Source organism: Centropristis striata, chromosome 8 (assembly GCF_030273125.1).
Source record: "Centropristis striata isolate RG_2023a ecotype Rhode Island chromosome 8, C.striata_1.0, whole genome shotgun sequence".
NCBI lineage: Eukaryota > Metazoa > Chordata > Actinopteri > Perciformes > Serranidae > Centropristis > Centropristis striata.
Genome location: NC_081524.1, coordinates 33,801,510 through 33,815,630, shown reverse-complemented (window position 1 = coordinate 33,815,630; position 14,121 = coordinate 33,801,510). Strand labels below are relative to the sequence as shown.

The window sequence follows — 14,121 nt, the reverse complement described above, 5'->3', positions numbered from 1 at the left end:
GGGCAAAATGTTACCCCAGTCTCCAGCAAGAGAACTGTGTCTTTCTTTGACACTTGCGCTGATGGGCTTAGTTCACAAAAGTTCATTGATGAGAGGTATACTGAAAAAGTAAGTGGCATACTTTAATGGAAGTAAATACATTAGAAATGAAGTGTTCTTTCCTGAGAAATGGGATTTTTTTTGTTACCAAATTGGAAGCCCCCAAAACCAACAATGCTAGGTTGACATTTCATTTATTATTACTATTTTTTTGTACCTGTATTTTGCCTTTGAAAGGTGTAAGAGGCAGAAATTTCAAATAATCCTCTTTATTTGAGTTGTCATTAGAAGCGTGTTTGTCTATATCTGTGAATGTTTATTAGCCCTTTTTTTTACCATTAATTTGCATACACCACCCCAAATTGTTAATAGGAGGTTCCCAGATCTAAACACGAGGTTCCCAGATCAATTAATGTGAAAGAGAAAAAGTTTTAAATTACCAACAGTCATCTAAAAGTTGGGTGGCAGTCAAAACCATTAACTAGGAAAGATTGGCAGTTTTATTGGCAGTCTGTTTAAAAAAAAGAAAAAATATGTCCTTATGCAGTTGGGCTTTTTTCCACCGTACCGAATTTGCACCAAACTATGACTCCTAAACTGGGGAACAAACCTAACTGTGACTTCTGTGTAGCGTTACACCCCTACCAACTAATACTATCCACCTCACTGCACCTCACCTCACTTATGCAGTTCCTGAAAGTGGCCGTTAGGCTCACTTGTCATGTTTACTCAAGAGTGCAGTTGACATGACACTTGGTAATAGAACTGGATGTAACACAGGTCTGACTTTAATAGTTCCCTTGACATGAGGAAGGCATTTGGTTTAAAGGCAGATACAGCCAATTGATGGTGGTTGACAGTTTTGACAGCCTCTCTGACAGCACTGTGATTGGTGTGTTTACCATTTGTCTTAATTTTATATGTACTCCAGGACAGAATGTGAGCTTTGAATAACTGCATGTCTGCATCATCTGCTCTGCCTGTGTATATTCCAGGGAGTGTCAAGGCGAGGCACATGAGCCCTGTGACTGTGAGACCTGGAAGTTGTGGCTGCAGAAAGTCACTGAGATGAGACCTGAGGAATGTGAGTAGTGACATGAATTATTATTTTATTTTTGGGGTATGTTTCATATAGTTTTACTGCTGAATTCATAAACTGATTACCATTCGGCCTTCAAACTTATGTTGAAACACTGTTTTAACCAACAAAATGTCAAATAGTTTGAAGGAGTTGATGCAGCTTATTTCTATTCCAGTAATTACCTAATTTAGTTGTTATACCAAAACAAACGTGTTAGGCTACCTGGTGGTAAATTGTTATAACAAAGAAGTTTAGCTTATTAGCAAGTCCCCTTGCTTGCCCAGATTTTTGGGTTGCAGTCAAGTGATTGATTTGGAGCTAAATTGCTTGGAACTCAACCACAGTAATTACAAAGAGTTTAGTGCTGAGCCAATTAAAATGCACCATGTTGATGATAAATTATTAATTAAAATGAACAACCCACTCATTGAGAGTTCCCAGTGTTTAGAAGCAGTAATTGGACCGTGGGCAATCTAATAGATGATTTAAGATGGCCCAAGTCGCTCTAAAGTGCCACCTCTTTGACGTGACAGTCGAGAGATAAAAGCAATTATTTTGCTTTTGGAACTATCTTTCCCTTCGATTTCCCCAGATTCTGTTTTATCTTGGCATTTCAAACAGCACATCAGAGGTGCTTTGATAATAGCCAATTATTCTGTTTGTGTGTGAGTGGGGGGGTGTGCATGAGCATCTTGGGAGAAGTTAGCAAAATATATAAGCAATACACATTAGTCAGGCAGGACAATTTCCCACTCAGTGCAGTGGTCTGTTTAGACGCTGTGGTAATAGTCATTCTCATTCTGCCTCATTATGTCTTTTATTTGTTCTGTTTACGTCCCCCCTCCTCCGATTGAAGTGGCTGGTGTGAGCGAAGCTTACGAGGATGCAGCCAACTGCTTGTGGTTGCTCTCTAACTCCAAACCCTGCGCCAATTGCAAGTCCCCAATACAGAAAAATGAGGGCTGCAACCACATGCAGTGTGCTAAGGTAAGTTAGGCTGAGAGGTTTCAAATACCTGTCTAAGTACTGGAGGATTTAAGGAGTCTTTTTGATCTCAGAAGCTCCTCTGGCCAGGATGTTTTCAGTTGGCAATGAGTAGATATCTGTTTTCTGTTAAAGTCTATTGAACACAACATAGTGTTGTTAACATTTAGAGTTCCCATATTGTTAAAAACAGAGATTTCCCTGCCTGTTTTGATTACAAAGCAGCTGTAGGTACTGTGGCAGGATCAGAACGCTCAATCAGAGAAATGCACAAGGCCCGTATTTAGAAACCATGTCTTTACACGGGCTGTTCGGACTTCCGTAAGGCTATGATGTCATTATTATGTTGAAGCATGATTGTTTATCAGTCTGCCCATATTTATTGTATACATTTGCTGATATGGACAGATATGAAAACCTTTTTTACGGAACATATTATGCAGAAAACAATGCTTGGTGACTTAGAAATTTATATATATATATATATGTATATATATATGTGTGTGTTTGTGTATATATATATATATGTGTATATATATATATATATATATATATATGCTTTTTACATTAAAGCAACATGCAAACATGTTCTCGTAGGAATTTAAAACACAACTATGAATCTGAAAACATGAACAATAGGTTTCCTTTAAACAAAAATAGGACGAGCTATAAGAATTAAAGTTTGAATTGGAAAACATTTGGGCAGAATTACAGACACATTTAAGCGGTGGGGGACTGTTTCATAGTAAGCTTTTAGCTTTGCAGTATATAGGGGCCTCTAGCTGAGCTTTAGACATTTAGTCCCATTTCTGTTATTGCATGTGTACAGTGTTTACATGATGCATTCATCCATTCATATAGTTGATTACATGTGACTATCTTATTTTATATGTTTTAAACTCTGAAGAAGTTGATTTCCCCTCCGTCAGGTTAGATGTTGCAGGTCGTGTTTCATATTGTCTGAAAAGCGACTGAGGGAGGAGAGTGGGACTGAGAACATACCTCCTGTGTCAGGATAAAAAGTTGGGTAGGACTTGATTTGAACATGCTGGTTTTAAATTAGTGCCTTGCCATTATGATGCCCTCAGCGGAAACCTAATTAAGGTTTCCCAAAGCTTTCACAGAACTTCAGGTGGGAGCATCACTGGGGAAATTGGTTTAACATTAGAAGGGAAGTTGAAGGCTCAGTAACGGCATACAAATCATTTTAGAAGCACACAGATGGTTCACTAAGAAACTCAGTAAAACCTGCTACCTTTAAACTTCAGAAGCCTAACAGAAACAAAAGATTTTAAAAAGTGGCTAATTAAATATTTTCCTGTAGGGCAGCTTTTGTTGTGTTGTTGTACTATTTTGGATTTGTGTGATGATGCAGCTCATTTAACCTCAACTATCTCACAACACAATTTGTTCTTGGTTTTTCACTTTTGGGCAATTATTTTTTTCGCTCATTACACAAGATGTGTCTGTGTTTTCTTAGTCTGTCGGGATATAATTTACACCTTGGACTTGTGATGTTTATGATCAAATAATTGAGTATAAAACCGTTGTATTAAATAGCTTATTCTCTAGAACTGAGCAAGTAAAAAGCTCTTTTGTTCTGGAGAAGGTAACTTTAGCAATGCAGTTGTGGAGGTGAAAATGAATAATTGCATTCAAGCTGCTATCAGCCAAGTTGAGCTATCATTATAAAATATTATTTTAATAATGGTGGCTTAATGATACTGTCATGCAAACAAACAATCCATCAAGCACCTGGCGAGTCCTGTAGGCATCCAGCAGCTTCTGTCTTACTTAGATGGACAAGAAAGAGTAATACTGAGGTGACTGAGGGGAAAAAAGACAGTCAGTCAGTGATGGAGGGAGACTGTGAGACTGATAATCACACAGTCATGTTGCCAGTCTGTATCTCTGTTACTACAACTGTCGCTGGAGGGTAGGCCATGAAAGGAGCACCGTGCACTCATACAGGCAGGCTCCTTTTGTCTGTGACAGCCCTCTCACTGTATCCATCCTGGTTAAAGAGGCTGACTAAAGATGGAGATTAGTTTAGGAGGAATGGAGAAGCTTTCACAAGCCGAGAGGCCATGGAGAGCTCAGCCTCTTGACCTGTTATTACCTGGCAAGAAATGGCTTTAACCCTGTTGCTTGGAAACAAGGGACTCAGTGTTGCCAAGGAACATTTCTTTGTCTTTTTCACTGCCATTTTCCCTTCCCTTCAGTCTGACTGAAGACATTTTTTTTTTTTAAATCTTAAGTCTCATTTCACACACTGCTTTTTTGTGTCTCTCCGTCCCTCAATTCATTCCCTTCCTCACATCCTTTTATTTAGTATTGATTTTTACCAAGTGTCATGTACGCATGGTGTTTCCAGGACAACAGAGGCCTTCAGCCCTTTAGGGTTTTGTATTGCTCTGGCTAACGTGTCACCTACAGAAGTACTCGTGGCATGGTGAGAGAAATCACTTACACCCAAATAGGATGCGGATTGGAGTGGCTGCAGTGTTTTGTTGTTTTACTGAACCCAATGGGACTCACTGATCTCAAATGTAGTCTGAGTGCCTTCTTGTGGCAGCAGGCTATGAGGATTGAGCACTAGGTTCAAACAAATTGCCAATGCCTTTTTTTTTTAAAAGAAACGAATAAAAGGGAAGAAAATTGAGAGAAAGAGACACGTAGATCTTAAGTTGGTTTAAGGACACTTGAAGAGATCCTTCACCCTTGGTTATTATTCTGATTTTGAGAGCAGTAAAATGAATAAACAGTACAGACAGATTTTCAAAAAGACCGTCAAATATCTTTTTAGCTTTCATATCCTCAGTGGTCCATACCTGATAATATTATCAAGTGTTAAATCAGTTGAGTTGTGAGGTTTTCGCAGTCTTTTATTTTAGGGGGACTGATCAGGTGAAAAGAAACATAAACCAACTGTGTGTGTATGTGGTGAGAGTGATTTTAATTATTATTTCACATACCACAGCATGATGACTGTTGTTCTCTGTTTCTCTGTTTCCCATTCTCTCTCTGCAGTGTAAGTATGATTTCTGCTGGATCTGTCTGGAGGAGTGGAAAAAACACAGCTCATCGACTGGAGGCTACTATCGATGCACCCGATACGAGGTCATCCAGCAGGTGGAGGAGCAGTCAAAGGAGATGACTGAAGAGGTAGACACAAACACACACACATATTCACATTAGACAGTTATTTCCAGATCATCCTGCTTTTGGTGTGTTAGATTGCTGATACCCAATTTTGATCAGTCGGTCAGGAGACTCACCCATTGTTGCAGTGCACTACTGTGTGCACAGCTCACCCCCACAACTACTATGACTCCTTTTTAAAAGAGGATGTGACAATAGTGACCAGACAGAGTTGAGTGCACAGGTACTGGCATACAGACAATACTGGGGATGCACTGATTCAAAACTTTGAATAGCTACTGGTCCAATAGTGGCCAAAATCAATGGATTAGATACAAATACAAAAAATATTTTTTTCTGTTTCATTTGTTATGATCCATTAGTCTAAACTATCACATAAATGCTTAACTAAACTTTAAATGATGTGTTGTAAAGAAAGTAAAAGGGAGTAAAATATTTCAGCATGATGTTTTGTAGATGCCTCGGTAAGTCAAAGCCATACAAATGTATTATTTACCGCTTAGTTGTTTAAGAGAGGGTAAAAGACAGCATTGCATTGATATCAATATCTGCAGATACTCAAGGTTACGCTGTTGGTGTCAATATCAGACATGAAAAAGTGGTCTTGAGCCATCACTAATTTTTATTCCAAAGATAAATACAGATTTCCCACAGCCCACTAAATAAAATCTTCTTAAAGTTGACAGGAGCAGCAGCGAGGGCGCTCAACTCCTCAGCTGTCGATAGTCAATCAGCCCTCAGCCTCCTTGAACTCTCAAACGTACGCCACTTTGGATAAAAGCGCCTGCTAAACAAAATTGTAACATTGTAGCCCAACCTTTTTACATTCTTCTCATTCTAGGCTTCCACATTTAAAGGTGCACATACACACACATACATAGGCAGACAGTCAAGAACAAGGTGTGTTTGTGTGTTCAAAAAAGACACATATACACACACACACACACACACACACACGCCAATCACAGACAATTCCACCCACCTTCATCAGAGGGTGAAAAGAAGTTCATTCTCAGTCTTTACTAGCATTCCTCCCAATCACAAGTACTGATTTCACCTGTGGCGCTACTCACTGACTTTGACTGCTCTCAACCAGAGTGCCTACACTTTCCTCTGTGAGGGGAACAACATGCTCAGGGGTTTATTGACTGTGACTGGTGTCTCATCACGGTTTTGCAGGCGGAGAAGAAGCACAAGAGCTTTCAGGAACTCGACCGTTTTATGCACTACTACACACGCTTCAAGAACCATGAGCACAGCTATCAGGTAAACAGGCCTGGCTTTGCCTTCCAATGATGTCTGCTTTGCATAGTGTACGTCATGTTATGGTGGTGGAACTTGTTAACTAGTCGAAAAACTGGCACATGGCCTCATTGGTGGGCATTGTCTCTAATGCATGATACCGTAAAATGATGAAATTATGATATTTCTTTATTCTCTACATCGACAATATCACTGAAGATTGTCCTACTTTTCTGTGATTGTTGTGGCAGCATTAATCAGACATAACAATATCTTTGACTGATTAAAAAAGTCGTCTGCTCCCACCTTTCGTTGAATTATTTAGCCTCATTTGCTGGCATTCTCTTCACTTTTTGGCCGGCCAGTCTTCTCAAGACATTTTCACTCAACAATAAAGCCTAACAGCTTCTGTCTTTCTCACAATAGCTGGAGCAGCGCCTGTTAAAAACAGCCAAAGAGAAGATGGAGCAGCTCAGTCGAGCCCTGAGTGGAAGTGAGTGTGCAGTCTGCCATAACCGTGTCAATCTTTATTACAAATTTAGACACATCTTAATCTAGTCCTCTGATATTGAGCTTTTGGAAGTAGGCAGGAGGGAGAAAAAAAACAAAGGTGTTTTTAATAATGCATTAACAACAGTGGGTATAGTTATTATTCAGCAGGCGCGTCTATGTTACAAGAAAGCTGTGCCTTGTGAATAAGCTTTGTCTGGAGTCCTTTAAACCCCCATCTGTACAGGCAATTACAACCTGTTTAGCATAGCCAAGTTTTGTTCTGATACACAACACTCATTTTGAATTCCAGTACATTCTGATTGCAGTGTTTCTTACATAAGTCTGACTGCCAGCTGACAGAGAAATGGAAACAGCCATAACTCAGTGTTTATGAGTCTGGCTCAGATTAAATTTGCACAGTCCATCCTGCATTATACATTTGCAGACAGGTTTTGTTCTGCGAAAATTACAATCGACCATGATTGATATGACTATTGTGTATTCTGATGCAAATCTAAATCACAATGGGAGCATGACACTCACCTTGGATTCAAAAGTCATCTGCTACAGAGAGTTTTTCAAAGTTTAACAACGCTGTCATCAAACCAGATCCCTTAAAGGAGATTTCCCTTAGACTTGGGCAGTTTAGAAGTCACAATGGTATGCTTTTCAGTATTGTCTAAAATACAGGCACTACTCTTCCAGCTTATGTACAGTATAAAAACTGCAATTTGCATGCTGTATTAAGGTGTTGTGTAGTACACAGCACATGCCACCAGAGGTCAGTCTCTACTGGAACAGGCAGCTGAGCTGAGAAAGATGGCAACTTACAGGACTATTAGAAAAGTAAAATGCCTCTGCCTAATTTCCATGTCTTTTGATGTACATAAAGCAGGTCAAGGTGATATATAAATAATGTGAAAGAATAAAAAAACACCCAATCCACAGCCTGTCTTCAGAACTATGCCTTTAAATGAGCTGTCAGGACTTCTGTAAGGTTGCACGAGAGTAAATTATGAGAAAAATACTTAATTAAATGCTAATTAAGTATGTAAGTATGATCTAGTAGAAACCCAAAATTAAAGTATGAACCTGTGAATGAACATAGTATGTCCCCTTTAAAATTGTATCTACCATACATTTAATAAGAGATGCACTCTACAAAAGTAAAGCAGATGTTAATTTCAGTTATCCAACTCTCTTTCCTCCTTTTTCCCAGGGGAAGGAGGCCCGCCTGACACTACATTCATTGAAGATGCGGTCCTAGAACTACTAAAGACTCGTCGCATCCTGAAGTGCTCTTATCCTTATGGGTTCTTTCTGGAGCCCAAAAGCACAAAGAAGGAGATCTACGAGCTTATGCAGGTTTCTGTCTTCCTTATTCAGAAAAAAAGAAAAATGTTCACAGCAGGCAGTTCTATATATGGGCTATTAGAGGTTAGGGACTAAAGCTCTCTACCTCATGATCTTCACAATCTGCCCCAGTTATACCTGCACATCTCAGCTTTTAGTTAAAGATCTACTCTTATATAATTTATTATCACTGCTATTGACAAGGAATGTACTTACCTGCTGTCTTTTATGCCGAGTTCTTTTAAATAGTGTAAAATGAATGGGCAAGACTCCCATAAGTCTCACTGTCTCTTAAAAGCGAGTAAAAAAAAAAAAAAAAAAACATTTTCAAAGATACATACCCAGTAGCCCTTAAAGTACTTCACTTGTAAGGCTACTTCCAAAGTCACTTTGTCCTTGAACATACTGGTTTGGGAACAGATTATTTTATGAGAAAAACTTAAAATAGTGTATCCATGCAGTAAAATAACTCGCTCACTGAATTTCCTTAACAAAATGTCCCAGCCAGCTCTCTTTCTGTCCTCAGACTGATTTGGAAATGGTGACTGAGGACCTGGCACAAAAGGTTAACCGGCCTTATCTGAGGACGCCACGCCACAAAATCATCCGTGCAGCGTGTCTGGTGCAGCAGAAGAGGCAGGAGTTCTTGGCCTCAGTAGCCAGGGGAGTGGCCCCCAATGACTCTCCTGAGGCCCCCAGGCGCAGGTAAAATACAGACATGCAGCTCACTAAACGTGTCAATCTAATTTTTACAATGAAAACACTGCTGTAACAGAGCTGTAGCTTGAAATAATCAAAAGTGACTTAATTAGCCATAAAATTCCAGTAATTAATCACAATCTAATACTAACAAAACCCTCTCTTTGTCTCTTGCTCCCTTGCAGTTTTGCTGGCGGAACGTGGGACTGGGAATATTTAGGCTTTGCATCTCCTGAGGTAACTGTCTTCATAATTGTTCAGCGAAAGCTCATTAAAATGTCAACTATGCCGTTTAAACAAAATGTCTCTGACACTGTTTATTACAGCAGGATTTTGAAACAAATATATTTTTTATATTTGGGCGGCTAAATTTCTGAACAGATTTCTGGTGCTCTGTAAAAATAATCACAAAAACATTTTAGCACTTCAGCTTGTTAATGTGACAGAAAACTGCCTTAGTTTTGACAGAGCATGTGATGAATCTACAGTGTAAATCAAACATCAATACTGTAAAATAAACTTTCAATCAGTTTAAATCAAGTCAAAGACTTTCTCGGTAGAGAGTTGTCATAAATAAAACTGGACTCGGTCATAATAATGCCAGCACAGCATGCAGCCAGCTGAATGGATTCATCCATACAGACGATACACTTACATCAGACTTGTAGCTCTCACCAGCAATCACACCAGTTTGAGGCTTAAGTAGTTAATCAGTGTGCTTGAAACAGATACCTGTGATTCGTCAGACTGTTAATCTGTGAACAGGGAGTGCTTGATTTGATGCAGTAATTCAGGCACTTCTCTGTTAATGTCACACCTAATCAGGTTTAATTAATTGCAGAAACTCAAATCATGATTATTTAAATATTGCAGCCCTACATCGTACCCTTTATTATGAAGTCAGTATGTATATCTTTATCTTTTAATCTTGGTTTGGCTTTGGATGTGTAACAGGCCTGACAAACCATGGCGACCCAAAGATCACCATGTTATTTAACACACTGAAAGCAGTCCAGATGGTTCAGTGTTCCCCTGTGCACACAGTTGGAATGATTAAAAGCACAAGACTCTGGCAAACACCTAAGCAGGTTGCTGCTGATCATTGCACATTAGTAACAGGCATTTGTAGTTAACTTTTACAGTCATAAAACTGTCGACCACATAATTGTTTGATTATTGACCTCCTTTTTCTGCATAGCTTGATGAATTAACTCAATCGAGGAGCGTATGACAATACACTACGGTTCCTACTCTAAGCTTCTGTTATTATTTCGTTCCAACAGCAGTTTTTAAGCATACAGGCTTTTTATCTGCAACACATTCAGCTCAACAGCTGTCCTCAGGCTCCATAAAACATCACGCAAATATTCAAATCAAACCTGAGGTATGTGCAGGTTATTGTGCACACCTTTACCAGCATAGAGCAGAAAAAACAAATGACAAGATTGGCCTTGTCTGCCAGTTTGATGAATGAATTTTGAAACTCTTTATCCTCTGTCTGCTCAGCACCATGCAGTGAGGCATAGGTAATGCTCCGTAAAGCTTCTGTTTACTCAAGGTTTACGGAGTAAACAGTCACTGCTGGGCAAATATGTTTTTATCCAAACCAGGAAGCAGTTGTTTTTTTTTCTATTTCCAGACTAAAAGCAGCATAAGGAAGGACCCCAACTGATGCCAGGGATGTTTGAAAAATACCCTTTTCATTTAGTATTCTTCTCATTTTCCCATTACCTTGTATAAAGTACTTTGACATATTACATGAACCGGGCAGATCCTCTGTTGTCTGAAGGTTATGAAATATTAAGCATGGACAAGGTGTTACAAGTTACCTTCTCTCTCAGTGGTCACTTGTCTGAAAAGTGAAGTCAGCTTTTTGAAACGGACAATTTTAAACACTTGACTCTGTTGGTCCATGTAGGAAATAAATGGAATGTTTCGCTACATGGTTGGTCTTAATTAGAAATAACTTGTTTGTGGCCATCATCTCTGTCAGACCCTAATACGTATCTATTTTTTTACTGCACTGTGTTATGCCATAATTGATTTCTTAGACAAATGTAGCATACAAGCCAACACAAGCACACACAAGCACTTAAGTATACAAGCCACAGGAATAGATTTAATTAAGCTTGGTGCACACTACAAAGAACAAATAATCAATGTAAAAACTCAGGTGAGATGTACATCTCACCTCCACCCGCTTTCCCAGAACAGGCTTTAAATAACAAACAAATTGTCGACAAATTATTTTGGGCACGTGTATCAATGAGACGTTCACAGTAAATTTTACCACCAGATGCTGAACACGAAGCCACTCTGAAAAAAAAAAAATACTCTGACTTATTTTTGTCCCCTAATTAAGAGCCTCTTTCTCTCAGCTGCAGTAGTTAATGGGAACACCATAGTAATAATCAAAGCCTGATGACTGCCTCACAGGCACAGCTACAGATGGTCCGCTCCATGGTTCTTACAATGCCTCCAGATCACTTCATAGTGGGCTATTTTTAGAGTGCTGGAAACATGAAAGACAGTGTTTGGTGACAGGCTTTTGATTATATGGATGTGACTCTGTGACTTTTGTTAATGTATGAGGTGAGTGAATGAAGTTCATGCAGTTGATTACTTGGGTATGCAAATTTGAACATTCAGTATATTTAAATTATTTATGTTGGTCTACAAACAAAAGAATAGAGTAGATTTATCGCTTATGAACTCTATGTTGGCAGCTGCATTGATATTTACATTAAGTGTGCAATTGACCACTAAAGTACCATCTGGTTGAAGCAGAAACCCAAAACTATGATTTCTATCTTGTAGAAATGATTTCCAAAATAACTCCAGCCTGTTTTTATGCAGTTTTGTTTTCAGTTTCACACTTTACATGTAGTGTATATCTAAACTTGGTATATTCTTCTGTAAAACTTTGTCTTAATTAGACTGCTTCATATCAGTGATCTTCTGTCACCAGCATATCATTGGATCTCAGTCTCTTGATACATATCAGCAGTGTTAAATTAACACAAGGAACCATCACATGCACATAGCTATCCTCTAATTAGAAATGCATGCATATGTACACTCACCTCTTACACTGTAGAGCTCTTTTTGTAATTTCATTTAGACACGCTGTGTGAAACACAGGCTGCGTTAATTGATTCTACATCATTTAAACTCCCCTGAGTCATAATGTGCCAGAAATATCAGATTAGGTTTTTGTTGTTTGGTCTAACCACCTCTAAGGCAGAGAACATATAATATTGTAAGATTGCTTCTGAGGTGTTATATTATTTAAAAGTACCTGGACAAAAATGTATTTTAATTCATTTGGTGGGTGTTTTCAAAACTTGCCAGTGGATGAATATTTTATTTACTTTACTTTTTAATAACATCGCTTTCACTTTCGATAAGGTATTGTGGTTGCTTTTGAGATTCGTCGGACAGACAAGTTTCAAACATCAGAACCTTAATCCTCATGTTGCTTCATTTCCAATTCCCTTCCAGTCAGTGAGTGTGCTCCAGTCTAGACCTGAGCGCAACGATTGAAGGCTTGGTTTGGAGATGAAAGGGTTTGAAAGATCTCTCAGCACTGATCTTTCCTCGAACAAAAAACTCAGACCACATTTGATACAAACTGCTCCACTACTTGAAGTGAAGTTACGAGTTTACACATTCAGCCATTGCATGTTAATAAGAAAAAAAAACCCTAGATAGTACGAACCAAGGAAAATGTGCAATTGTAGCATCAGATACAGCGATACATGGCAAGTTTTTCTGCTCAGAAAGCAATATGCTGATGTAAGAGACTGGTTAAATTGCAGGTATACAGAATTTGTTGAAATTGTTGAAAAAGCAATAAAAAGAAATGTAGTTGGTAATGTGTGTATTAAAAAATGTTTTTGGTGTTCATTTCAAGGAGTATGCAGAGTTCCAGTACAGACGGAGACACAGGCAGCGGAGGCGAGGCGATATGTCCAGTCTCCGTAGCAACACACCCGACCCTGATGACTCCAGTGACAGCATTTTAGGTACTGCAGCTGAAGTAAATGACTTCAGGGAGATCTGTCTTTTTTTCTTAGTGTTGGACTTATCTGTTGGGTAATTTGGATATCACACATCCAAATGGTATAAAGTTCATGCCAGGGAATTGATGGTTTATACTATAAACCTACAATTCCCTGTTCTGATTGGTTTCGGATTCTGCTTTTGTTTTACACCTACGTGTATACAATATATTTGGGTATTTTTTTCTCCCTTTTGTGATATTGACAATGGAAATGACTAGAGAGAGAATGGATGCAATTAGCATGAGTGACATAAAAAAACGAACAATTCAAATTTTGATGCAGTGTATACTTGTGCAATTGCCAAGTTTTCCAATCCATGATTTAATATTATGCATACATGCAATTAAACTTGATTGATCCAGTCATCCCTCCTCAATACTGGTTTGTAAAGAACACAAATGAGGGTGATGGCCCAAACTTTGGAAAATCACAACTGTTCACGTTCAACAAGCCAATATTTGTAATCTATAAGTCTTGTCCATCACAGTGCTGCTTTGTTTTTGGCTGCATGGAATAAAAGATGGATGGAGTTTGCAGTTTTGAGTCCAGCTAAAAGATTCTGTTGTGCCAAGAAGGATTAATTGATTTCAGATAAAGATACTGAATTAGTAAATTTCCAGGGAACATGCTGAAGGCACATAATCTGTCTTATTGCTATGGCCTTGATTATTTTGTAGTGTAAAAAAAATTGCAGTAAACTGAAGATGTCTTTCCTAAAAGTGGTAGTTAGAAACAGGTTGAATTGCCACCCAGGTGCTGTTGTAAAGATTCAGTTTAATGACTGTGGGCCTTTTGTCTATTTCTTTTTCTACAAAGACTCACAGGATGCTGCACGAAGACATCATCTGATGGTGAGTGCACTGTTACTTTTGAAGCTTCTTCATAATGTCAAGAGTACACAGCACTTATCCATCTGAACTGATTTATTTTCTTACAGTCACTGTGGTTTGATAATGCTGAGGAAACACAATTTTACTTGACCAGTTTTTTTTTTTTAATATTATT

General features: G+C 38.6%; 1 protein-coding gene across 2 annotated transcripts in view; it reads left to right on the top strand.

The window, feature by feature from the left end:
• LOC131975901 (ankyrin repeat and IBR domain-containing protein 1-like) overlaps window positions 1–14,121 on the top strand; it is a 33,801-nt gene that overhangs the window by 15,215 nt on the left and 4,465 nt on the right. For both annotated transcript variants that reach the window (XM_059338716.1, XM_059338717.1), the window contains 10 exons: window positions 1,035–1,123; window positions 1,977–2,107; window positions 5,135–5,269; window positions 6,446–6,532; window positions 6,935–7,001; window positions 8,220–8,365; window positions 8,880–9,058; window positions 9,238–9,289; window positions 12,966–13,077; window positions 13,933–13,967. In XM_059338716.1, the coding sequence (XP_059194699.1) occupies window positions 1,035–1,123; window positions 1,977–2,107; window positions 5,135–5,269; window positions 6,446–6,532; window positions 6,935–7,001; window positions 8,220–8,365; window positions 8,880–9,058; window positions 9,238–9,289; window positions 12,966–13,077; window positions 13,933–13,967 (1,033 nt within the window). The remainder of the gene's footprint in view (window positions 1–1,034; window positions 1,124–1,976; window positions 2,108–5,134; window positions 5,270–6,445; window positions 6,533–6,934; window positions 7,002–8,219; window positions 8,366–8,879; window positions 9,059–9,237; window positions 9,290–12,965; window positions 13,078–13,932; window positions 13,968–14,121) is intronic.